General features: G+C 42.7%; 2 protein-coding genes across 3 annotated transcripts in view; one reads left to right on the forward strand and one right to left on the reverse strand.

Annotated features, from left to right (window-relative positions):
* Ctps2 (CTP synthase 2) overlaps nucleotides 1–25,454 on the forward strand; it is a 116,178-nt gene that overhangs the window by 22,390 nt on the left and 68,334 nt on the right. For both annotated transcript variants that reach the window (XM_050160595.1, XM_050160596.1), the window contains 5 exons: nucleotides 5,639–5,771; nucleotides 7,249–7,337; nucleotides 9,635–9,729; nucleotides 13,822–13,884; nucleotides 13,974–14,017. In XM_050160595.1, the coding sequence (XP_050016552.1) occupies nucleotides 5,639–5,771; nucleotides 7,249–7,337; nucleotides 9,635–9,729; nucleotides 13,822–13,884; nucleotides 13,974–14,017 (424 nt within the window). The remainder of the gene's footprint in view (nucleotides 1–5,638; nucleotides 5,772–7,248; nucleotides 7,338–9,634; nucleotides 9,730–13,821; nucleotides 13,885–13,973; nucleotides 14,018–25,454) is intronic.
* On the reverse strand, nucleotides 16,135–18,197 carry LOC126512697 (cAMP-dependent protein kinase catalytic subunit alpha-like). The gene has a single exon (XM_050160605.1). The coding sequence runs from the start codon at nucleotides 18,180–18,182 to the stop codon at nucleotides 17,181–17,183; it is 1,002 nt and encodes a 333-aa protein (XP_050016562.1). The 5' UTR covers nucleotides 18,183–18,197; the 3' UTR covers nucleotides 16,135–17,180.

Genomic DNA, 25,454 nt, shown 5'->3' on the forward strand with positions numbered 1-25,454 from the left:
CTGCCTCCTAAGTGCTGGGATTAAAGGCGTGTGTCACCACTGTCTGGCTCAAAGGAATATTTTTAATTCTGGATGTTTGATTAATACATTAATTTACTTTTTATTTACTCCACCTTTTTCTTTTTTTCAGTCCTGGGGCCAGAACTTGTGCATGTTAGGCAAGTGCTCTTTGCTGAGCCCTATCCCTAGCCTAATTTATGCTTGTAAGTGTTGCAGAGTTTTTGTTTTATTTAAGATTTGGCTAACATTTCCTAAAGAAGGTCCTTTAAATGGGAAGCTTGACTCTACATTTAGCACTCCATCTGAAAGTGGTTTGTTTGTTTGGTTTTGGGATAGTCTCCTGCAGCCTATACTGGCTTTGAACTTCTACTCCACCTCCAGATTGCTGAGGTTGTGTATAGGTATCCACCACCATTCACAGCGCCCATCCAGTACTTACATATCTTAAAAAGCACTTATTTCAAAATCACATTCATTTATTTTGTGCACATGCACACATACACACCAGTTAAAAGACAACTTTACAGGAGTCGATACTCGTTCCTTCCTCCAGATCCTTAATTGTATCAGCAAAGACAAGACCATTTTTATAAGTTTTTTTTATTGTTTTTTTTTTTTTCTTCCCCCAAGACAGTGTTTCTCTTTGTAGCCCTGACTGTCCTGGAACTCGTTCTAGAGACCAGGGCAGACTCAAATTTGTAGGTCTACCTGCCACTGTCTTCTGAGTTCTGGGATTAAAAGTGTGTGCCTCTACACTCAGTTTATAAGGTTCTTAGGGAATTAAGGGCATGTGCCTTCATGACCAGAGAATTTTTTTCCTCCCTTTAAGGATTGAACGCAGGGCTTCAAGCATACAAGCCTTAATGTGTGAGCTACATCTCCAGCCTAGTGGAGAACCATTCATTTCACCACAGTCTTCCAAATAAACGGAGATGGCAGTACCTATATCATTTTGGATTGTTGGTTTATTGGTAACTGCAATGTATAATGGCCAACCCCACTGTGGTCTGTAGAATGTGTAAGGAGTCAGTGAGAGGGCAGAGCAGCTGCTCTGATGATGGATGTTCACTGCCACTCAGACACCAGCGGTCCTGGTTAAAGTGGATATGGTCCTTTCCTGGGACCCCAGGCTGAAATGAGATACCCTTTCCCACTTTGGGACTTGCCCATGATGGGTGGGCCTGTAAAGTAGACTCTGCTTCCCATTTCCCAGAAGCTCACAGTAATAGCAGAAGCCTGCCTCACACATCTGTGATAGCTGTGTTAATCATGTGAGGGGACCTTTGGTTGATCTGGGAAGGGAAAGTGAATATAAGGGACTTAGTATATCAGTCAGCCAGCACAGCAGGCCTCACCCTGGGGTGTTTGGCTCATGCGCTCATCTGTTCCATCTATCACTATGTGATTTCTGTCAAGGAAGTTTGGACGTGAGTGAATAGAAGGAGGAGCCTGTAATTGTCTTTAGTGTGCCTTCTTTTGGGTCAGAGCCATGTCCTTCAGCTTTGTGCAGAGAAAAAGTGAGACCCAGCCAACTCTTTTGCACACTGGCAGCTGCTAAGTAGGTAGACCACACCTTAGGACAAAATATCTACTTCTGGTGGCATCTCTGATATTTGGCTTGAGATTAACTTGCTTTCTGTTATCAAGAATTCATCAGCATCATTATAATCATTATCAACATCATCATTTTGTAATATTGGGGAATGAACCCAGGGCTTAATGCATACTAGGCAACTGCTTTACCACTTCTGGACATACACAACTGTGAATTCTACAGAACAAGATAAAACTAAGCAGCATTAAAGGCTTGATAATGTTGGAGGAGAGACTGCTTGTTTGGTTCCCAGCTGCCTGACTAGCATAGACCAAAAATAATCACACAGAAACTGTATTATATAAAACACTGCTTGGCCTGTTAGCTCTAGCTTCTTTTTGGCTAACTCTTACATATTAATTAAACCCATTTTTATTAATCTGTGATTCTCCACATGGCAGTGGCTTACCGGCAAAGTTTCAGTATGTCTCCCTGACTCTGGCTGCAGCTCCATGGCACCTCTCTGACTCTACCCTTCTTCCTCCCAGCATTCAGCCTAGCTTTCCCTGCCTACTTAAGTTCTGCCTTGCTATAGGTCCAAAGCAGGTTTTTTGTTCATTAATGGTAATCACAGCACACAGAGGGGACTCCCGCATCATGACAACTTTCCCTCAGTTTTTTTTTTTTATTTATTAATCTTCCTGGGAAGTCTTACCTTTCCCGTTACTTTTAGTCTCTAAGTTTTTTCCTCCACCCAGCTTAGTTTTTGATTTTGTGTTTTTATTTATTTTATCTGTATGTTTTTGTGGAAGTGTGTCACTGTGTATATCTGACTAGCTTGGAAGTCAAGATGTAGACCAGAGATGCCTCAAACTTGTAGTGATCTCTGCCTGCCTTTGCCTCTTGTGTGTTACCACATCTGGCTTATTTTTTATTTTTGAGGTATGATCTCATGTTTCCCAGGCTGTCCTTGAACTCACTGTGAGGCTGAGGATGATCTCGAACTTCTGATCTTGATTTAATTTTGGTATGTGGTACCTATCCAGAAAATTGTTCATTTTCTTTGAATTTTCCAATTTTGGTTAGTACAGGTTTTTGATGATATAGGCACTTAATGCTATGAATTTTTCTCTTAGCTCTGCTTTCAAAGTGTCCATAAATTTGGGTATGTTGTGTATCCATTTTCATTGAATTCTAGGATGTCTTTAATTTCTTGCTATTTATTTCTTGACCTAGGGGTGATTCAGCTCAGTGTTGTTCAATTTTCATCAGTTTGTGAGGTTTCTGCAATTAGTGTTATTGTGGAATTCTAACTTTAAGCCATGGTGATCTTATACAGGGGTTACTCCAATTTTTTTGTATCTGTTGGGGTTTGCTTTGTGACCAAGTATGTGATCAATTCTAGAGACAGTTCCATGAGGTTCTGAGATGAAGGTATATTTTGTTGTGTTTTAGGGGAATGTTCTATAGATGTCTGTTAAACCCTTTGAGTCATAACTTCTGTTAGTTCCTTTATTTCTCTGTTATGTTTCTGTCTGACAATCCTGTTCATTGGGGAGAGTGGGGATATTGAAGTCTCCCACTATTAGTGTGTGTGGGTTGATGTATGATTTAAGTTTTAGTAATGTTTCTTTTACAAATGTTGGTGCCCTTGTTTTGGGGTCATAGATGTTTAAAATTAAGACTTCATCTTAATGGATTTTTCCTGTGATGAATATGAAATGTCCTTCATCTCTTTTGATTCATTTTTAGTTTGAAGTCTATTTTGTTAGATATTAGGATAGCTTCACCAGCTTTTTTTTTAGGTCCATTTATGGAAAATCTTTTCCAAACCCTTTACTCTGAGGCAATGTCTGTCTTTGAAGTTGAGGTATGTTTCTTGTAAGCAGTAGAAGAATGGATCCTGTTTTTGTATCCATTCTGTAAGTCTGTGTCTTTTTATAGATAAATTGAGACTGTTGATATGAAGAGATATTAATGACCAATGATTGTTAATTCCTATTATTTTTGGTTTTGTTGTTGTTGTTGGTATTGTATGTATGTTTCCCTTCTTTGGGGTTTGCTATTGTGTGGTTATCCATTGCCTGTGTTTTTGTGGGTGTAGCTAACTTCCTTGGGTTGGAGTTTTCCTTCTAGTACTTTTTGTAGGGCTGGGTTTGTAGATAGGTATTGTTTAAATATGGTTTTGCCATGGAACATCTTGTTTTATACATCTATGGTGATTGAAAGCTTTGCTGGGTATAGTAGTCTGGGTTTGCATCTGTGGTCTCTTAGTGTCTGCAGCACATCTGTCCAGGACTTTCTGGCTTTCAGTTTCCATTGAGAAGTCAGGTGTAATTCTGATATGTATGCCTTTATATGTTACTTGGTTTTTTCCTTTGTTGCTCTTAATATTCTTTATTTCTTCTGTATGTTTAGTGTTTTGTTTATTATGTGGTGAGGAGACTTTTTTTTGGTCCAGTCTATATGATGTTCTGTAAACTTCTTGTACTTTCATAGGTATGCCCTTCTTTAGGATGGGAAAGTTTTCTTCTGTGATTTTGTTCAATATATTTTCTGTGCCTGTATCTGGATTTTGCCTTCTTCTACCTCTATTATTCTTAGATTTGGTCTTTTTATGGTGCCCCAGATTTCTTGGATATTTTGTGTTAAGAATTTGTTGGATTTAACATTTTCTTTGATGAATCTGTTTCCTCTATTGTATCTTCGACACCGCTCTTCCATCTCTCATAGTTTGTTGGATATGCTTGCATCTGTAGTTCCTGATTGTTTGCCCACATTTTTCATTCCCAGAATTCTCTTGGTTTGTGTTTTCTTTATTGTCTTTATTTCAGTTTTCATGTCTTGAGCCATTTCCTTCCCATTTGATTTTTTTTCTTGGCTTCCTTTGCTTTCTCTAAGGGATTTGTTGATTGCTTCCATTTTTTTTTTGTCTTTTCCTCCACTTCTTTAAGGGAATTTTTCATTTCTTCTTTAGGGGACTCTATCATCTTCATAAAATTATTTTTAAGGTGTTTTTTTTCTGCTTTGTCTGCACTGAGATATTCAGGTCTTGATGATGTTGAACCACTAGTTTTTGGTGGTGCCATTTTGCTCTTTATGTTTTTGAATGTATTCTTACAGTACCATCTGCCCATTCCTTTCTCTCCAGTGGGTATAGGTGGGGTCTCTGCTTCAGGGTGTCCCTCTTCCTCCAGTTGGTGCAGTCGGGGTCTGTAGCTTAGGTTCCTCTTCCTCCAGGTGCAGGCAGTTCCAGGCCTCTGATGGACACTGATGTGGCTCTGAGGCTCCTCCAGGTATAGGCGGGGCCAAGGCTCTGGTGATTGCTGATGCCTTGGAGGATAATCCAACATGTGGGAAGGCTGCTCCCAGGTCCCTGAGTCTTTGCTGGGTGTGGGTAGGGCATGGAATGTGCCAGAATGGATTGAGGTAGGGCTGGGGCTTGAAGAGTAGGGTTCTCCAGCCAAGGACCCAGACACTCACCTTCTCCAGGTGTCTTCAGGGTCAAGGTTCTGGTGGTCACAGATGCTGCTCCCAGTTTTTGGGGGCTTCGCTGACTGGAGGTAAGGCATGAGATGTGCTGTAGGGTCTAGGGCCTAGACATTAATGCCCTCCAGTCCAGAACCCAGACCCTTACCTCTCCAGTGTTGGCAGGGTCCAGGCTCTGGTGGTCTCAGATGCCAAGGGGCTGTTTGGGGGTGTGGGGAGGCTGCTCCCAGGTCTCTGGGGGCTTTTCTGGGTGGGGTTGGGGCATGGGATGTTCCTCTAAGAGCTTTGGCCTAGAGAGTAGGACCCTCCAGCTGGGGACCCAGACACTTACCTCTCCAGGTGGGGGCAGGGCCAAGGCTCTGCTGGTTGCAAATGCTATGGGGGGGTGGTTGGGTGTGTGGGGAGGCTGCTCCCAGGTCTTGCCCCAGTTCTTCTTATGCTTTTGAAATCAGTATGATGACCAGAGTTTGGCATGTTGGTGGAGAGATTTGTGTCAAGTACACTGAGTGTCTTGTCTCTTTCTAAGGTTCTGAAAAGTACTTGGAATAAGAGCAGTGACTGCATTGTTGCTTGTGATGTTAAAGTGTACATACTTTAACTTGATTCCTTTCTCAGGTATGAAAGACTGCAGAAAATATGCTCCATCGCCCTGGTTGGTAAATACACCAAACTCAGGGACTGTTATGCCTCTGTGTTCAAAGCATTGGAACATTCAGCCGTGGCCATCAATTACAAGTTGAATCTGATGGTGAGTTACAGCCTGCTGTTCTAGCTATTTCTTTATTGATTTGCAGTTATTTGTATGTGTACCTATGTCTGTGTGTGCGTGGGTTCTTGTGAGTGCAAGTGTATGAGGGAGGCCAGAGGCATTGGATCTCCCTGAAGCTGGAGATGCAGGTGGTTCTATGCCACTTGATATGAGTGCTGGGAACCCAGTAGTGGGTGTTCTTAACTGCTGAACCATCTCTCCAGGCCTTCTCTAGATAGTTCCATCACTCCAGTATTTTGTATTCTAAAGAGTGCTGGAGAGTTTACTTAGCATGATCAAGGCCCTGGGTTCCATCCCCAGCACTGCAAAACAAATAAACATAATTTACTGTTCTGTTGCTGTGAAGAAACACCATGGTTAAGGCAACCCCCTTTTTTAATTGGCAGCTTGCTTATAGGTACAGAGGGTTAGTCCATTATCATGGCAGAAGTATGACAGTAGGCAGGCAGCCTTGGTGCTGGAGAAGTAGCTGCGAGCTCACATGTTATCCACAAGTTACAGGCAGAGAGAGGAACACTGGTCCTGGCAAGGACTTCTGAAATCTCAAAGACCCCACCCCCCAGTGACACATCTCCTCCAATAAGACCACACTTCCTAATCCTTCTCAAACATTCATTAACTAGGGACTAACCATTCAAACATATGTGCCTATGGGAGGCCATTCTTCTTCAAATCATCATAGTTGGGGATGTTGCTCAGTGCTGGAGTGCTTACTTAGTATGACCAAGTCCTTAGGTCCTTCCACAGCACGGCCAAACAAACACAATTTAGAGATTCCCAAAGAGGCAGATTGTGATGAAGTGCTTCTAAGTCCAACTGCTGTGTGGAAAGTTGAATAGGAAGACTGACAGGACTCAACATACAGCCATGTCTAAGATTTCTGATAGCCAGAGAATCCAAAGGAACATCGGCAAGTGGACGAGTCCTATGGGGTAGAGTCTGGGGAAAGGCGAGTGCAAGCTTCCCAGAGGCCTTTCCAACACGGAGTTGCATAGATTCGGCTGGAAGACCCCAGTGATGACCTGTGATAACATGTGTAAAGTACTCTTTACTGGGAAGCTCAGTAGAGATTTAATGGCCAGGCCATTTTCTTTCCTTCTTCCTCTCCCTCTTCTGTCTCTCTCTTTCCATCTCCCTCTCCTCTCCTTACGCTTCATGGTACTAGGCTTGAACCTAGGACTTTGAGCATATGAGGCAAATTCTATGTCACTAAGCTATATTCCTAACCTTTTTAATTTTATATTTTGAGAAAGAGCTTTGCTAATTTGGCCAGACTGACCTTGAATTCACTTGTACTTTATAAGATCTTCTGGGAAGAGTGAGGCCTCATGAGCTCAGTAGAGCTAGACTAGCTCTCAGTTATTGAACAACTTTAGATAGTTGTAGTATTACTGAGTGTTTTTTTTAATGTTCCTTCAACCTGTTGGATTTTTGATGTTACTGTTTTGCTTTTTAGTACATAGACTCCGTTGATCTGGAGCCAGTCATGAAAGCTGAGGACCCTATGAAATTCCATGAAGCTTGGCAGAAGCTGTGCATAGCCGAGTGAGTACCAGGAACTGTCCACATGAGGAGGACAATGTCATTGTGGTTTCTCTGTAATTATTTCACTTGCCACAGTTGCTAAGTTTTGTGCATTTGGAGTAGTAGGTAGGAGTTCGGGTGGTCTTTGTAGGTGGTCTTTGTGCAGTTTTCATGCAACATTGCATTCAGGTGACACGGGCAGTGGAAGTGGTTTTATTTGGAGAGGGTGAGGAGACTATATTAGAGGGAAAGAGTGCCGATTTACTGAAAGATGCAGTAATGCCTACTGCATATAGAAAATTAAGTATAAACAGGACCTTTCTCTGATTTTGTTTTCCATGTGTTTACTAATTTATTTTTATTTTAATTAATTAATTAATTGCTGAAAGAAGGCCTGTGTAGCCCAGGCTGGCTTGGAAATTGTATATCTTAGGGCAACCTTGAACTCCTGATCCTCTTGTCTCCACCTCCCCTGTTCGGGGTTTATAGGCATGCACTATCAGGCCTTGTTTAGGGGGTGCTGGGGATGGAATCCTAGGACTATGTGTTAGACAAGGTTTCTTGAGACAACGTTTTTTGAGACAAAGTTTCTCTGTAGTTTTGGAGCCTGTCCTGGCACTTGCTCTAGTAGACCAAGCTGACCTTGAACTCACGGAGATCCGCCTACCTCTGCCTCCTTAAAGGCGAGCACCACCACCGCCCAGCCTAGACAAGTACTCTCTAACAACTGAGCTGTATCCCCCAACCCTTCACATTTGGTTATTTGAGATAGGCTTTTTCTTTGTAGCTCTGGCTATCCTGGAACTTTCTCTGTAGACCAGACTGGTCTCAAAGCTACGTAGCTCAAACTGTTGTTTTTTACAAGTACTCTCTAACAACTGAGCTGTATCCCCCAACCCTTCACATTTGGTTATTTGAGATAGGCTTTTTCTTTGTAGCTCTGGCTATCCTGGAACTTTCTCTGTAGACCAGACTGGTCTCAAAGCTACGTAGCTCAAACTGTTGTTTTTTAGTTTAAGTGTTTGCTCTAGCCAGGGCATTTTCATTCACTGTTACTTAATTGAAATCATAGGCTGCTTTTATCAGCTTAACTCTTTCTGATGGCATAAGACACTGCAAGTTTTTCTATAGTAGTTAGAACCCAGCTAGGTGTGATAGTACATACCTGTAATCCCAATGCTTGGGAGAATGAGGTGCGAGGATTCAGATTTCAAGTCTAGTCTTGTCTATAGAGTGAGTTTGGGGCTAGTCTGCACTCCATGAGTCCCTGTCTCAAAAATTTAACAACAAAAGGACCTTAATCCATTTTTATTTTCATTCATTTTATGTTTCTCTTTCATTCTCCCTTTCTGCCAGCCCTCAGAAATTCTTTTTTGTTTGTTTTGTTTTTGAGACAGGGTTTCTCTGTATTTAGCCCAGGCTGTTCTGGAACTCACTCTGTAGACTAGGCTGGCCTTGAACTCACAGACCTCTGTTTGCCTCTGCCTCCTGAGTGCTGGGATTAAAGGCGCAAGCCACCATTGCCTGACTAATTCTTTTATTTTATATTCTTTTATTTATTTGTTTTTGCCTTTTGAGACAGATCTCATTATATAGTCCAGACTGGCCTAGAACTCTGAATCCTCCTGCCTCAGCCTCTGGAGTGCTGGGATTATAAGTATATTTCATCACACATAGTTCTCATTGTAGTCTTTGTTTTTGTTTTATTGGTGCAGACTCTTGCTGTTTAGCCATAGTCAGCTAGCCTGGAACTTGCAGCAATCCTCCTGCTTCTGCCTTTTGAGTGTTGGGTTAATAGGCATGTACTACCATGACTGTCCGCATTTTTTATTGAGTAGAATTTCTCAGTTACTGTAGTCAGAAGCCACCAATACCTATCAGAAAATATATATTAAATTCAGTTGAAGAAACTGTCCCCATATGTCCACATAAGGTTGAGCTAAAAGATGTTTAATTATGTAACCTATTCTGAAAATAGACCTCAGACATTCACTAGTGATTATGCCAAGCACTGAGTTTGGGAACATTGATCATAACTGATGAAAACACAAGTTTTAAAAATAAAAGTAATGTGGGTTGGTGAGATGGCTTAGTAGGTAAAAGTAGTTGTTGCCAAGCCTACAACTTGAGTTCGATACTTGGCACCCACATAGCAGAAGGAGAGAGCCAACTGTTACAAGATGTCCTCTGACCTTCGCATACTCTCACTGTGCCGTGTACTTGCCACATGGACCCACAGACACACTCTAATTAGTTAATTAAAAGTATTGTTAAAGTGATGACTGGTCAACTTTATTTTCATCTTGTGTTAATTTCAGTGGCATTCTTGTGCCTGGAGGCTTTGGACTCCGAGGAACGGTGGGAAAACTCCAGGCAATTTCTTGGGCAAGGACAAAGAAGATTCCATTTCTGGGTAAAACTTTTTGTTTATTGAGCCTATGAGTTTTACGTATTTTTTTTTCAGTGCTAGGAATTGAACCTAGGGCTTTAAGGATACATGCAAAGCAACTCTGCCATTGAGGTATATTGCCAGCCCTTATTCAGGTTTTTGACTTAAGGTAGGTGTCATACATTAGTTGGGGAAGCATGTAGTAAGGTTTATTCTTGTGAAGGTGTGAACTTAACTTTTGAAAGTCAGGCACCAAATCATTTGCGACAGGGCTTATCAAACTGAACGTGGCTCCTAGCTTGCTTTTGTAAACCGAGTTTTATTGTAACACAACCACCCAGTTTGTTTTGCATGTTGCTCATGGCTGCATAATTGAAGATTCAATAACTTGTAAAGCCTCGAATTATTACTTAGAGTTTATAAGAGACATTTCTGAATAGCAAGAAGCTGGAAAAATGTTGTACCTGTATTCTTACCAGTCCTCTTAGCACTTCCAGCAAAAAGCTGTTCCCCAGAACTCTGTAGTAACCTGTTTGGAAACGTGTTTAAGCCAGGTGTGGGGCACATGCCTTTAATCCCAGTATTCAGGAGACAGAGGCAGGTGGGTCTCTCTGAGTTTGATTGAGGCCAGCCTGGTCTACAAAGTGAGTTCCAGAGCAGCCGGAGCTACAGAGAAACCTTGTCCTGAAAAAAAGAAACGAGTGAACACACAACAACAAAGAGAAAAAAAAGCTCTTCAGTTGAAACTTTGCATGTGTATGTGAGGTACTGGGGATCAAACCCAGGACCTCGTGTGTGCTAAATGAGCACTTTTCTACTGTGCTACACCTACAGCTCTAAGTTGAAACTTACATTCTATTTAGAGAAGAGAATACAGAAAGATCAGTCAGTGCCATGGGAGCAGCTCTGTTAAAAGCTGCTTATACCAGGTCTTTTTTCTTTCTTTCTTAAAAGAGGTGAGGTCTTACCGTCGTACTGTGTTTGTCTAGGCTGATCTTGAATCTCTTGGTTCAAGCTATCCTCCTGTCTCAGCATCCCAAATACTGGGTATATATCACTATACCTTCAGAGGCAGGTCTTTTGAATGCTTTTGTTTAATTTGTAAAGCCTAGTTTGTAATTTGTAAAGCCAGATGACATGGGAGCTGGATGTGCTAAAGGCAGCTCTGCTGCTGGAGATCCAGGTAGGAGGGGCTTGGAGGCCCAGTTGCCCACTGTGTTTTAGGTATTCTGTGGCTTTATGAGCTGAAAGGAAGGTTTGCTGTCTTTTACTATCAGCAGAATGTTAGATGTTTTTTCTACTACCTGCTCTTTTTCTGGATACTCCAGAATTTTGGGACCTCTTTCCCAATAAAAACCCAGGATACTTCCTTTGCTTTATTCTGACCTAAGCTCATTTGGACTGTTGTTATTTTTTTTTTTTGCTTTTTAAGATGGGGTGTTAAGGCTGGGGAGGTGGCTCAGTGGGCAACAGACATCCTGATTTGATCCCCAACACTCACATTAAAAGCTTGGTATGACTGTACATGCATAAAACCTTAACACTGTGTGTGGGGGTAGGGAGAAAGGAGGGTTGCTGGGGCAAGCTAGCCTAGATGAACTGGCAAGCTCCAGCATCACCAAGAGACCCTGTATCAAGGGAATGAGGTAGAGATTGATAATTCAGAACTCCTGACTTATTTCTCTGGCCTCTGTACTTGGGTACACATTTTCATCCCACATGTGTATATGTGTCATGTACACACACAAAAAGAGCATGTGTATTAGTTACTTTTTCATTGCTATGATAAAACATCATGGCCAAGCAACTTACAGAAGGAAGGGTTTATTTGGTGCTTACAGTTCCAGAGGGAGAGGAGTACATGACCATCGTGGTAGGGAGCAGGGCAGCGGGCAGGTAAGCATGGCCCTGGAGCAGTAGTTGAGAGCTCATATTTCTATCTGTAAGCAGGAAGCAAAGAGAGCTAACTCAAAATGGCAAGTCTTTTGAAACCTCATGGCCTGCCTGCAGTAATATTTCTTCCAGCAAGGCCAGATCCCTAGTTATCCCCCAAACATCCTCCAAACTATAGACCGAATATTCAAACTTATGAGCCTATGGGCCATTCTCATTTAAACTATCACAGGATGTTTTAATACAGGATGTTTTTATGTAGCTCAGGCTGGCTTCAAAGTTGCTATAAAGCCAAGGATGACATTGAACTCTTGATTCGCCTATCTTCACTTCCAGATAGGCACTAGTTTATGCTTTAGTGAGGAATGGAACCTGGGGTTTTGAGCAGGTTAGGCAAGCACTCCATCAACTGAGCTACAGCTCTGCCCTTGACTATTTGTTTTTTTTTTTAAATCTCTCTGTAAAGTCAGTTTCCATTTAAGCTTCTGATGTGATTTTCATTGTATAGAATGTGTGCAAGTTGTTCTCAAGTCTCTCCTCTCATGTGTGCTCTTTAGTCTTTTTTTATTTTTGTACAATTAAAGGCATGTAAGACAAAATGACCAATAAGTACCCTGTTTTGTTTTATCTGCATTATGTCTGTGCAGCACATGGGTACCTGGTAGTCTTTGAGGTCAGAAGAAGGCATCAGATTCCCTAGAACTAAATTTCCAGGGGTTTGTTAGCTGCCATGTGGGTGCTGGAAATCGAAACTGGCTCTTCTGGAAGAAAACAAGTTCTCTCTCTCTCTCTCTCTCTTTTGAGACAGGGTTTCTCTGTGCTACTGAGCCATCTCTCCAGCCTCAAGTGCTCCTGTTTTATACAGTACATGCTATATCTGGTCTGTCAATAAATATAAACAACATATAAAGTGGCCAGTGAAATTCTTTTCACATTTCTGCTGTTTTAATTTATGTTTTCAAGCTTTGTACATGTATATAGTGTATGTTGAACCTATTTTCTCTCATATCTCCATCCTCAAGTGAGCCTTGAACTTGTGTAGCCGAGGCTGGCTTTGAACTCCCGATCTTCCTCCCTATACCTTCTATGTGCTAGGATTACAGATATGTATCTTTGCTTCATAACATCATGTCTCTTTATGTACTAACCATGTGGAACTTTGTAAAGTTCCTTGAGCACTAAACCATTTCCTGTGTATCCCTTTAACCCTGGCATGTTTGTGTATTGATGACTTCTCCCCTTGCATCTCCTGGATCACATGTCAATGTCTGTAACAGCATCTGGAATGCTCCTTGTTGTCTGTTTATAGGAGGGAGTTGATGGGCTGCAGTGAGTGTGGAGATAGGTTCAAAAGCATCTGTAATGGCAACAGGCCTGCAGTGACCCAGGCCTTTGCATTCCACTTACCTTTTTTTTTAAAGATTTATTTTTATTTTATGTGTCTAGGTATTTTGCCTGTATGTGTGTCTGTGTACCACATGCATGCAGTGCCCTTGGAGACCAGAAGAGGGCTTTTCTTTCTGGAACTGGAGTCACAGACATTTTTGAGCTGCCATATGTTGGTGCTGAGAACCTGCAAGAGTAATGAGTGTTCCTAACTTCTGAGCCACCTCTCCAAACCACTTCTACCTTTTTTGAGCACCTGCTCAGTTTCATTTTGTGTCTCCTAGCCTGCTTTCTGCCATAGCACTGGTGCCAGCCCCTGCTGCTCCTTTTCTCTTTGAGATTAGCAGTTCCACCTCAGATTAGGAGGTCACCCTCAGATTGGCCAACCTCAGGTTGCCGTGGCCAAGGCCATGTTATGGATGTGAAATCTTGAGAGGCGGGAATGTGAAATCTCAGCTCAAGGAGACTCCTTTGAGTTGGGATGCTGTTAGACTTGCTCCGAGAGACTCAAGGTCTTTGAAACAGCTCTGCAGCCCCATAGGTGCCTTGGTTCAAGAATACCTGTGGCAGATGGCGGATTTGGCTTCTGGGAGCTGGTCCTCATCTGCCCTCCAGTTGCTTCTTGCTCACCTCTGCACCTTAGGTTGCTCCTTTAGTTTTGACTGCTATCACTTACTACTCTTCCAGGAACTATTCTGGGTGCTAAGGGGGGGATGGATCACAGGGAACTAAGCAGGAAGTCTTCCTCTTGAGGTCTTCATTCTTAGAGACTTCAGGAAACAGTTGAACACAAAATGCCACTAGATACAAAACATGCTCATGTGCTTCTCCTAATAGGAATTTGCCTTGGGATGCAACTGGCCGTGATCGAGTTTGCAAGAAACTGCCTGAATTTGGAAGGTGAGTCAAAGGTTTACTAAGCAGTGTTTATTTAAAACAAGAACATGTGTCAGCAATATTGGTAAATCACTAAATGTCTTTGTTTTTAGATGCTAATTCTACAGAATTCGAGCCAAACACTCCAGTTCCATTGGTAAGTGGCTTGTAGATCTTTCTGGGTCCAGTCGTCATTCTGTTTCATTTCTTGCCTAGCTCTGTAACAGGTAATTACTGTCTTCTCCTAACGGTGCCAGAACTTTACACATTATATATGAATTTGTTATTTCCTATTGTTTTTGCTTCCAACTGCTTTGTTCTCACTAGTCTATCTTGCCAGCTGTGCCTTGAAGAAACACAGCTCTGCCTGACTTGTCTTTGCGGCAGCTTTCAAGCTTAATGTTTAGGAAAGGAATAAATTGAGTGTGACACCAATTTATAAGAGCTAATATAAATAAATGAGCTGTCCCTTCTCTAGTCTTGTCCCCAGTCTGCCTATTTTCCACATTGGTGGCCATCTATTCTTCTAAAAAATGGCAACTGCTAGTCCTCACCTGCCAGTTCCTTTCCCCCCGGATACTCACTCAGTCATGGGGCCAGAGAGATGACTCACTGGCTAAGAGTGCTTGCAACTTTTCCAGAAGATCCAAGTTTGGTTCCCAGTACCCGCATTAGGCAGCTTGTAGCCACCCATAGCTCCAGTTCTAGGAATCTGACACTGTCTTTTTGCCTTTGTTGGCATCTATGTATGTGTGTGCACAAATAATAAAGAAATGGTTGTGTTGTTGTTTGAGACAGGGTGTCATTCTGTAGTCTTGTCTGTCCTTGAATTTAGAGATCCATCTGCCTCTGTCTTTCAAGTGCTGGGATTAAAAGCAGGTGCCACCATGCCTGACTATAAGTATTTTTTTTTTTTTTAAAGTCAGGATCCTTTGCCAAGCCGGAAGGTGCTCACATTTCATCACTTGCTGCTTTATTCATTTGTTTCACGCCATTGCAATTTCTCCCACACTTAGGGGTTCCAGTGTGGACAGTCGGAAGTAGTATTTCTCAGTTTTCCCGTGGAGATTCCCTATACCTTATATGGCCCTCTTATGATCTTCTTCCTGGAGCCTTAACAAAACCAATGAAGAATTGAACCACTTCTAGAAAGGCGTTATTTCTGTGCCTTCGAGTTCTTTCCACACTCATTAGTAATTTTTGTCTTTCATGCTTGTCCATGGCCTTTGGTTTGCCTGGTCATCAGTTGCCTGTATGTGTGTATTTAGTGACATGTCGCGTCTACCCTCGTCCCGCAAGGATGACGCGACCACCAGAGCTCTTCTCACTGCAGTTTATTCCAGGACCTTTTTCACTTTCTCTCTCTCTCCCTCTCTCCTCCTCTCTTTCTCTCTCCCTGGGCAAACCTCTCCCAGCCCTTAAGTAGGCATGGGCTGCCAACCCCGAACTGCCAGGTGGGCACTGCCCATAGGTTCACACATATGCAGGCAGCTGATGATCATTGTGTGATCAGGCATAAGTCAGGTCTTAGCCATCTCAGGAGTTGATTATACATCTCCATCAGGTGTGACTCACGCAGCTCGCTACAGTGACATTCTTGCTGCCAAGCATTCTTATCTAATAATCAGCGGCCTTCATATAATGCTTATACTCTCCTTGGTTGGTTTTTCACTTTTACTTGTGTGTGTGTATCATATGGACTGTTTGCAGTTATTGGTTTTCTTCTGCTATGTGTTCTGGGGAATGAACTCAGCTTGTTAGGCTTGTGTGGCAGGCATTTTTAACCCACTGAGCCATCTTATAGGCCTTTCTTTTGTTTTAGATGTGGTCTCGCCATAATCTAGGCTTACCTAGAACTCATTGTGTAGCTCAGGCTGGCCCCCATACTCACAGCAATTCTCTAACCCTAATCTCTCAAGTGTTGGGGTCACAGGTAGTAACTGCCATGCCTGTTTCTCTCTGTGTTTTTTTTTAAAGAATTTATTTATTTTGTGTGTATTTGTACACTCTTGAGCACATATGTGTGGATTCACGTGCCACAGCATGTGAGTGGAGGTTAGAGACCAACTTGCAGGAGTTGGTTCTTCTGTGTAGATCCTAGGGATCAAACTCAGGCTGTTGAGCTTAGGACTGGTGTCCTTACCTGCTGAGCCATTTGCCAATCATTATTACTACTAACATCTTACAGATTTTGGCCATTTGAAGCTCGCATTCAATGTGCTTTAGCGTTTTTACAGATCTGTGTCACTATCATGGCAGTCAATTTTGGATCACTTTATTTTTTTTTTAAAACAAAACTTTATTGGTAATAGTTTTCAAATATGTTTACAACAGCACACTGTTCAAGAGGAAGTCTCATCCTTCCAGCACACAGGTTGAACGGCCCCCCTCGCCCACCCGGGGCCCCCACCCAGGCCTGAGAGCTCCTCCTGTTTGGGAGAAGTTACAAGAGGGACAAACACAGGGATAACTGGGATAATTTCCCAGTCGCTCCCCACCTTTCTATTGAGAGAAAAGCACAATCAGACTTGGGGGTGCAGTGAGTGGGGATGCACAGCAAGAGGTGATGGACAGCTGACAGCTAAGCTAGAAGTGAGGCGCCCAGGATCGGGAGGGGCTTCTTAAGGGGGCTGATGCGCGGAAGAATTGGCATGAGACCCCTGGAGGGGGGGGGCCGGGAAGCTAGCAGCACAGGGCGAGGTTCAAAGCCCAGTTCCTTCCTTGACAAGAGTCAGTTGGCTACCCCGGCCTCATCAGAGTGGATTTGGGGAGTGGCGAGGGGTTTTGGGAGGGGTGGGACACTTTGGAGGGTGGGAGGCACTGGTGGAACTTAATTTAAATGAAAAATAAAAAAAAAGAAAAAAGAAGAAAAAAACCTACTAGCAAGCAGCCCTCTGTACATGTGACTAAAATCTCCCTTTCCAAGTAGGACTGCATGGAAGGGAAGGTTGGCTTTTCTGTTCGTTCTTAGTGTCCAGTGCTGGCTTGGGGGTGGAGGCTGGGGCAAATTTGCGACCCTCTTTCCAGACCCTGCCCTTGGATACACCAGTAAGACTGGGTGTGACTGGAGCTGAGCAATCCATTGAAAACAGGCAGAGACGTGTGGGGGAGAAGGGGAGCAGCTGATGTTGCCCCTTCCCCATATCTGGCTTTCCTGTTCTCCCTAGCCTGGGGGTGTGGAGTGGGTGTTAATTTAGATGCATGGAACTCTCGGGCCCTCTGGCTGTTCATCCAACCCTCCCACCCCCAACCAGAAAGAAAAAAAAAAAAAGAAAGAAAAAGAAAGAATGAAAGAAAACCCACGGGGCACAAGCACACCCCTAAAACTCAGTAAACTCCTTGCCACATTTCTCATTGACGGAGACCCGGATCTCTTCCTCCTCATAGTCGTCAAAGTTACTCGTGTCCCCAGGGCCTTTAAACTTTGGTATGAAGGGAGCTTCCACCTTTCTCTGATAGATGGCAATCCAGTCAGTCGTGGCAAACCACTTGAGGTTCCCAAAGCGCTTGGTAAGATCCACCTGCAGAAGGTTCCGTAGCAGGTCCTTCAAGTCGGAGCTGAAGTGGGATGGGAACCGCACCTTCCCAGAGACGATTTTCTCGTAGATCTGGATAGGCTGGTCAGCGAAGAAGGGCGGGTAACCAGCAGCCATCTCGTAGATGAGGACCCCGAGAGCCCACCAGTCCACAGCCTTGTTGTAGCCTTTGCTTAGGATAATCTCAGGGGCCAAGTACTCAGGGGTCCCACACAAGGTCCAAGTACGGCCTTTCACACGCTTGGCAAAACCGAAGTCTGTCACCTGAATATAGCCCAGCTGGTCGATGAGAAGGTTCTCGGGCTTCAGGTCCCGGTAGATGAGGTCCAGGGAGTGCAGATACTCAAAGGTCAGGACGATCTGCGCCGCGTAGAAACGGGCGTGGGGCTCGCTGAACCTTCCGATCCGTCGTAAGTGGGAGAACATCTCCCCACCAGGTACATACTCCATGACCATGTATAAATTTGAGTTGTCCTTGAAGGAGAATTCAAGTCTGACCAGGAACGGGAAGTTGACAGCCTGCAGGATGCGTTTCTCATTTAGAGTGTGCTTAATCTGCTTCAGCTTCACCACCTTCTGTTTGTCCAAGATCTTCATGGCGTAGTGGTTCCCGGTCTCCTTGTGCTTCACAAGCATCACTCGCCCGAAGGAGCCTGTGCCAAGGGTCTTGATTCTATCAAACTGGTCCAACTGGGCTGTATTCTGAGAAGGGCTCTCCCATTTTTTCAGGAAGTCTTCCTTGGCCTTGGCTAGGAACTCTTTCACATCGTTGGAGCTGGAAGCCATCACTCAGTCTTTCTCAGGGTACTCTGGATCACTTTATTTCTTAAAAAAATTCCAAGGCTTGGAATGTAGTTCAGTTGGTAAAGTGTTTTTCAGTATATACAAAACCCTGAGTTCCATCCTCAGCACTGTCAACTGGGGCATATTTTTATTTGTTATATGTGAGGTGCTAGATGTCATTAGTCCTGTACTCAATTATGACACTAAAATTTCCTCGAGATATTACCAAATGCTGGGAGGGTGGTCAGAACTGTCTCCACTAAGAATCATTGACTTTGCGCTCGAATGACGGCTCAGCAATTAAGAATGTGTGCTGCAGATGGGCATGGTGGCTTATGCCTTTAATCCTAGCACTTAGCGGCAAAGGCAGGCGATCTCTGTGAGTCGAGGCTAGCCTGCTCTACATAGTGAGTTCCAGAACAGTGAGGACTACACAGAGATACCCTGTTAAGAAAATGTGTACCGCTCTTGCAGAGGACCTGAGTTTTGAATCTCAGCACTCATAGTAGGCAGCTCACAAGTGTCTGTAACTTCAGCTCCAGGGTATCCAGTGCCTCTGACCTGCTCTTGTGTACGTATCTACACACAGATGCATAATTAAAGAGAAAGTAGTCATTGGCTTGAGAAATCTAGTTCTATTATTATTTTTTATACTAGTTAGTCATCCTTATGACATAAGTAATATTCCATCTTAACAGCTTAAGGGAGGAGTGTTTGTTTTTTAAATTGAGATGGCCTATCAAGGAACCCTCTGATAACTTGGACTTCTGATTCTTTGCCGTTATCTCCCAATTTCCGGGATTCCAGGTGTACACTGTCACTCCTGGTTTATGTAGTGTTGGGGATGGAATCCCAGGACGTTGTGAATGCTAGGGAAGCACTCAACCAACTTAACTACCTCCTGAGCCTTGAATGGTTTCATTTGCCGCACAGTTTGAGGAGATATAGGCCATCGGAATAAGAAGGCATAGTGGTGGGACTGGTTCCTGTCCACATTGGTGGGAACATGAGGAACATGCTGTAGGCAGACACCAAGTGTAGAGCAAAGCTGGCCTGTTAACCTTCATCATTCCTAGACAGCCCAACATTTATCTGCCAACCAAGCCCCTCGTCCAAAGGCTTCCTCAGCTTCCCTAAACAGCACTACAGCTGGGGAGTAACTGTTTGAACACAGGGCCCGGGAGGGTGCACTTCATACTTGTATAACAACACTCCTCCACCTTCCCGTATAGCAACTATTTGTTATTTTTTCTTGATTTATTCCATTGAACAAAATGACATTTTATTTGAGTGCATGTGTGTGCATGAGTCTAGGCACGTATGTCACAGTTTGCATATAGCGCCGGCGACAACTTTTGTGGGATTTGGCTCTCTTCTTCTACCATATAGGTCTTGTAGAGGTCTTGGGGGTCGAACTCTGATCATTATCTTGGTGACAAGTATCCTTATCCACTGGGCCATCTTGTCAGCCCCATTTTGCCATTTTTAAAAAATATCAATAGGGCCTGGAGAGATGACTTTGTAGTTATGAGCACATGCTCTTGCAAAGGACCTGGGGTCAGGTCCCAGCACTCACATAGCAGTTCATAATCATCTATAACTCTAGTTCTAGGGAATTTGACACTCTCTTCTGGCCTCTGTGGGTCCTGCATGACCATGTTACACTTACAAACATGCAAACAAAACACACACACACACACACACATATCTTGAAATTAATTAAAAATAAAAACAAATGTGTATGTCCATCTGTAACTTATCCCCTTTTTAGTTACATCATAGCATATTCTTCTCATTTATTTTCTGATTTGTTTTTTTTTTTTTTACCCCATGGAATGGTCAAGAAATATTCATGCCTTTTTATAGCTTTCAGTTCAAACCATAATGAACCGTCACTTCCCAGCCAGATGGTACTTTTAAGCCTTATGCTCAGAAGGCCTCATATCAGCAAAGAGTTCCTTAGGAGGCTTTAATAGAAATGTATTTCCCGAGTAATAGCTGCAGTGGCTCTGCCAGGAAAATGATGGGTTTTCTTTTTCAGGAGATACAGTGGGATAGGAAGGGCTTTTACCAGTAGGTGTCGCTATTAGACAGCTTGTTGAGGTTAGGTCTTTGATGCCTATGCTTGCTCTGTATGTGTACGAAGAAAAATTGATACACAGGATAAAGTTAAATCTGCAGAGAAGGTATAAAATGACTTCATTCGCCTTATTTTGTGTTACTTCTCTTCCAAAGTAGCAACTACATTCATTTTTTTGCTGTTGTTATTAATTCAGGGACACATGCATGCATATGTGTGAAGTGTGTGTGTGTGTGTATGTGTGTGACAGAGAGAGAGAGAGAGAGAGAGAGAGAGAGAGAGAGAGAGAGAGAGAGACTATACATGTACGTATGTGTGGATGAATGTATAGACTTTTGAGGGGGAGGCAGTGCAGTGAATGGGAATTCAAGGCACACCATGAATACTAGCTTAGTGTCCTATCCTACCACTGGGCCACACCCACAGCCACTTTAGCTAGCATGCTGAGACATTGTCCCCACCTTACACTGATTACCTGTCATTGTGTAAGAACCTTCTACAGCTTGCCTAGCTGTGTGCACTATGGGCATGACAGTATTTATTGCATTTATGGTATTGTGTTTATAGTCTTGTATTTAGCTTTTACTCTTTGTTAACCTTAAATCACTCTACAATTTGACCTCCACGTACACTATGTTCTTTACCCACACATAAGCACATCTGTGGGATGGATCCATAGACGGGAAACTGCTAAGTCAGAGGATGTGTGCATTTTACATTTCAGTGGCTCCCATACACATAAGTGAGATGAAAACAATAAAACCTAATTGCTATTGAATGTCTTTATGTGCTGAGATCACTTTGCTGGAGAAAAATAGCCTTAAGAGCCAGCAGTTGTGCTGATGGCTGAAAGTCTTATTAAAGAAAAAGACTAAGGGGAATGGAATCATAAGGCAGCCAGCACCACAATGCCTGAGGAGTGGCTTGACTTGGGCAGACAGCAATTACTTAGTAGGTACGGTCGTTCCTTCTCTTCTAGCTAAAGAAAGTAAACATGTTGGAAACCAGGAGACTCTTTAGGATATGTCGACTGCTAAAATCTGTTTCATTTCTTTAGTTGTCATTCCCCCTGCCCTTTTTTTGGCATGCAAGGTAAGTATTATGGTTGCTTACAAAATCAATGGAGACACTGTTATTCAGAACAGGCTCTTAACAGGCACACATAAAAAGAGAAATAGATTTTTCTCCAAGGGTTATAGTAGATGCTGCATCCAAGAGTACCCACAAGAGAAAACAAAAATTTGTTATATTATGCCATTTCTCTGACTTACCCAAAGACCTAATAGAACGTTCTGGAGTGTTGCAGAATACTTCTGGATCTGCAGCAACTCTGGCCTTTTTTCTGCTTTAATGTTGTTTCAGCTGCTTTTAGAGGAGACTTACTAGGAACACAGTTGACTTATGTTCTAACTCTATTAGTCTAAGGGAATAGGTGTCGGACAGTTCCCTGGTAGGCAGGTAGACAGGCTTTAGGTAGATAAATGTACTCTTCACTTAGATATTTAAGATGGCCAAGTTCCTGATTCTTCTCCCTCCTAGATAGGGACTTGGTAGGCTTTTTGGAGGACTCCCAAATCTCATGGGAGAGGTTGGAGCTTATGTAGTAGGAACCAGTTAGCTTTCTTTCTTTTCTTTGGATTATTCAATCCTTCACAATAGTCCAACCCCACTAATTCTGAGAAAGAAAGGGAACCCCCAATATAAAAGTTTCAGCTTCCATACAAATTCAGATTGTAGATTCCTAATCCCCTCTCCAACTGAAAACTCTGCTTTTCCTGCTTTTTTAGTTTTTTTTTCATTTTATTTTATTTTAAGATTTATTTATTTATTATATATATACAGTGTTCTGCCTGCATGTATGCCTGCAGACCAGAAGAGGACACCAAATCTCATAGGTGGTTGTGAGCCACCATGTGGTTGCTGGGAATTGAACTCAGAACCTCTGGAAGAGCAGCCAGTGCTCTTAACCTCTGAGCCATTTCTCTAGCCATGCTTTTTTAGTTTTTAAGTCATTGGAGAAAAAGAATCTGTTCCTGCAACATCTCCATGACGGCATCACTTGATTGAAATCACGTCTGTAACCCAGCACTAAGAAAGCAGAGGTAGGGGGATGAGTTTGAGGCCAACCTGGGCTATAGAGTGTGTTCTAGGCTATCTTCACTCATATAGTGAGACCTTGCCTCAAAACAAAACAGAAATAAACAAATAAAACCGAAATAAGCAGGGAGATGGTTTAGGAGGTAAAAGCACTTGCCACTAAGTTAATAATCTGAGTTTGATTCCCAGAACACACATGGTGGAAGGGGAGAACAGACTCTTGGAAGGTGTTCTTTGACTTCTATACATGCACTGTGGCAGTGCATACACCCCCCCAAAACATGTAAAATATATCAAAAAATTATAAAAAATGAAAATATGAATTCATATCAAATACAACACCATGAAAACAGAATACATGCTCTGCTTTCAAAACAATCATGGACACTCAGATGGTGGTATTAGTAAAAGAAAGTAGAAAAGGGGCTGGAGAAATTGTTTAGCAGTTAAGAGTACTTCCTGCTCTTTCAGAGGACCCAAATTTCATTTCCAGCACTCACAGAAGGCATCTTACAATTGCCTGTTAACTCCATCTCCAGGAGATCCAGCTCCGTCTTGGATCTTCTTTGCGTACCTGCACATGGCATAGATAGAGATGCACAGACACACACATTTTTTTAAAGAATTGAAAAGTGGGAGATTAGGAGTCTTTTTGTAAAAAAAATATTTCAGTATTTTATGTGTATGAGTGCCTTGCTTCCATGTATGTTTGTATATAATGTGTATGCCTGGTGCCCTGGGAGGCTAAAAGAGGGTATTGGATCCCCTGAAACTGGAGTTATAGATAATTGTGAGCAGCCAAGAGGATGCTGGAAACTGAAGCAGGTCCAACTGCTCTTTTTATTTTATTTATTTATTTATCTATCTATTTATTTATTTATTTTTAAACTTTGACTATGTAGTCCTTTTTTGTTTTTGTTTTTTGATTTTTTTAAATTTATTTATTTCTTTAATTAATAAAGATTTCTGTCTCTTCCCCACCGCCGCCTCCCCTTTCCCTCCCCCTCCCCCAATCAAGTCCCCCTCCCTCATCAGCCCAAAGAGCAATCAGGGTTCTCTGCCCTGTGGGAAGTCCAAGGACCACCCACCTCCATCCAGGTCTAGTAAGGTGAGCATCCAAACTGCCTAGGCTCCCACAAAGCCAATACGTGCAGTAGGATCAAAAACCCATTGCCATTGTTCTTGGGGTCTCAGTAATCCTCATTGTCTGCTATGTTCAGCGAGACCGGTTTTAACCCATGCTTTTTCAGACCCAGGCCAGCTGGCCTTGGTGAGTTCCCGATAGGACATCCCCATTGTCTCAGTGTGTGGGTGCCCCCCTCGCGGTCCTGAGTTCCTTGCTCGTGCTCTCTCTCCTTGTGCTCCTGATTTAGGTCCAACCGTTCTTAACTGCTGAAACACCTTTCCAGCCCTAGGTTAGAAAGTAGTTTTACTTTCTACTAGTTAGTAGTAGTTTTACTACTGAACCGCTCATGGGATGGCTAGAAGTGTTTTAGCAAGGTGCAAATAGACATCTGAGATTGTAGTATTTGATAATATTCTGATTGAATTTTTTATTATTGTTATGCCTTTATCCCTTTATGATCTAGGAAGTTTCAGAGTTAAAATTAATTTGACATCTGATTTGTGAATTAGTTACAATTACAAGCCAATTCTGGTGAAGGCTAATTCATGTTGCCTTTAGTTTGAATTATTTCCTTTGGCTTGTCTTTCAACAACTTTATATGCTATGCAAATTATGAGATTTTAAAAAACAGAAACAAAATTCAAACCAGCCAAACCACAACAAATCCACATAAAGACCCTGTCTCTGTAATCCAAGCACTTGGCAAGTGGAGACAGGAGAATCAGGAGTTTGAGGCCAGCTTGGGCTATATGAGACTGTCTCAAACAAACAAGTAAACAGATACCCAGGCAATTCACTCCAGAGTAACCGCTTAGGCCACTTGTATTACTTGGGCATTTATTTGATTTACTTTTAGAACATTGAAGAAGATGTTCTACTTGACAAAAAATATAGAAGGCCTTTGAGAGTTAGCTTGTGCTTAAAATCATTTCCCGCAGAAAGGCAGTTATAAAGAATATAGCTATAACAGGGGCAGAATGGTGTGTGTGTGTGTGTGTGTGTGTGTGTGTGTGTGTGTATGCTGCCTGTGTGATGTGCAGGCACATAGTGGCCAGAGGAAGATGTTGAGTGTCTTGCTCTACCACTCCCTACTCGATTCTCTTGGGACAAGGTGTCTCACTGAATCGAGCTAGGCCAGTGGCCAGTAAGTCTCTGATCCTTCTGTCTCTGTCCACACAATACTGGGGTTGTAGGCACATGTGTGGTAACTCCTGGCTTTTTACATGTGTTCTGGGCCTGAATTTATGTCCTCATCCTTGTGTAACAAGTACTATTATCCATTGAGCCATCTCCTCAGCTCCATTTTGATTTTAAAGATTTATTTATTTTAAATTACTTTTACATATGTGTATATCTCTGTATGTATGTATGTATGTATGTATGTATGCATGCATGCATGCATGCCACATGAGCAGAGCAGAAGAGGGCATTGAATTCCTTAGAGCTGAAGTGACAGGAGGTTGTAGACTGCGCAATGTGGATACTGGAAACCAAATGTGGGTCTTTGAAAGGGCAGAAATGGCTCTTTTTATTTTTATTTTTTTTTTTTGAGACAGGGTTTTTCTGTGTAGCCTTGGATGTCCTGGAACTCACTCTGTAGACCAGGTTGGCCTCTAATTCAGAGATCCACCTGCCTCTGCTTCCCCAGTGCTGGGATTAAAGACGTGCTCCATCACAACCAGCTAGCCACAGAAATAGCTCTTAACTGCTGAGCCATCTCTGTAGGGAAGATTTACTCTGAATGTGGGTAGCATCATTTATTCCATGTGCTGGCGTCAGAACTGAATACAAAGTTAAAAGGGACCTGGGAGATGGCTTAGCAGGTAGGTTACTTGTTGCTATGCCTGAGAACCTTAGTTCAGTTCGGAGGACCCACAATGTGGAAGGAGAGAGCCAACTCAAGCATGTTGTCATCCTCTGATCTCCACATACATACAGTGGTGCCTGTCAGTATTTTGTCACAGCAAAATGC

The sequence above is a fragment of the Alexandromys fortis genome, unplaced genomic scaffold (assembly GCF_014885135.2).
Source record: "Alexandromys fortis isolate MF-2015 unplaced genomic scaffold, M_Fortis_MF-2015_v1.1 scaffold_120, whole genome shotgun sequence".
NCBI classification, from domain to species: domain Eukaryota; kingdom Metazoa; phylum Chordata; class Mammalia; order Rodentia; family Cricetidae; genus Alexandromys; species Alexandromys fortis.

What these genes read in the sequence shown, in the direction of transcription:
- LOC126512697 (XM_050160605.1), bottom strand. Translation starts at nt 18,182, where the DNA reads ATGGCTTCCAGCTCCAACGATGTGAAAGAGTTCCTAGCCAAGGCCAAG.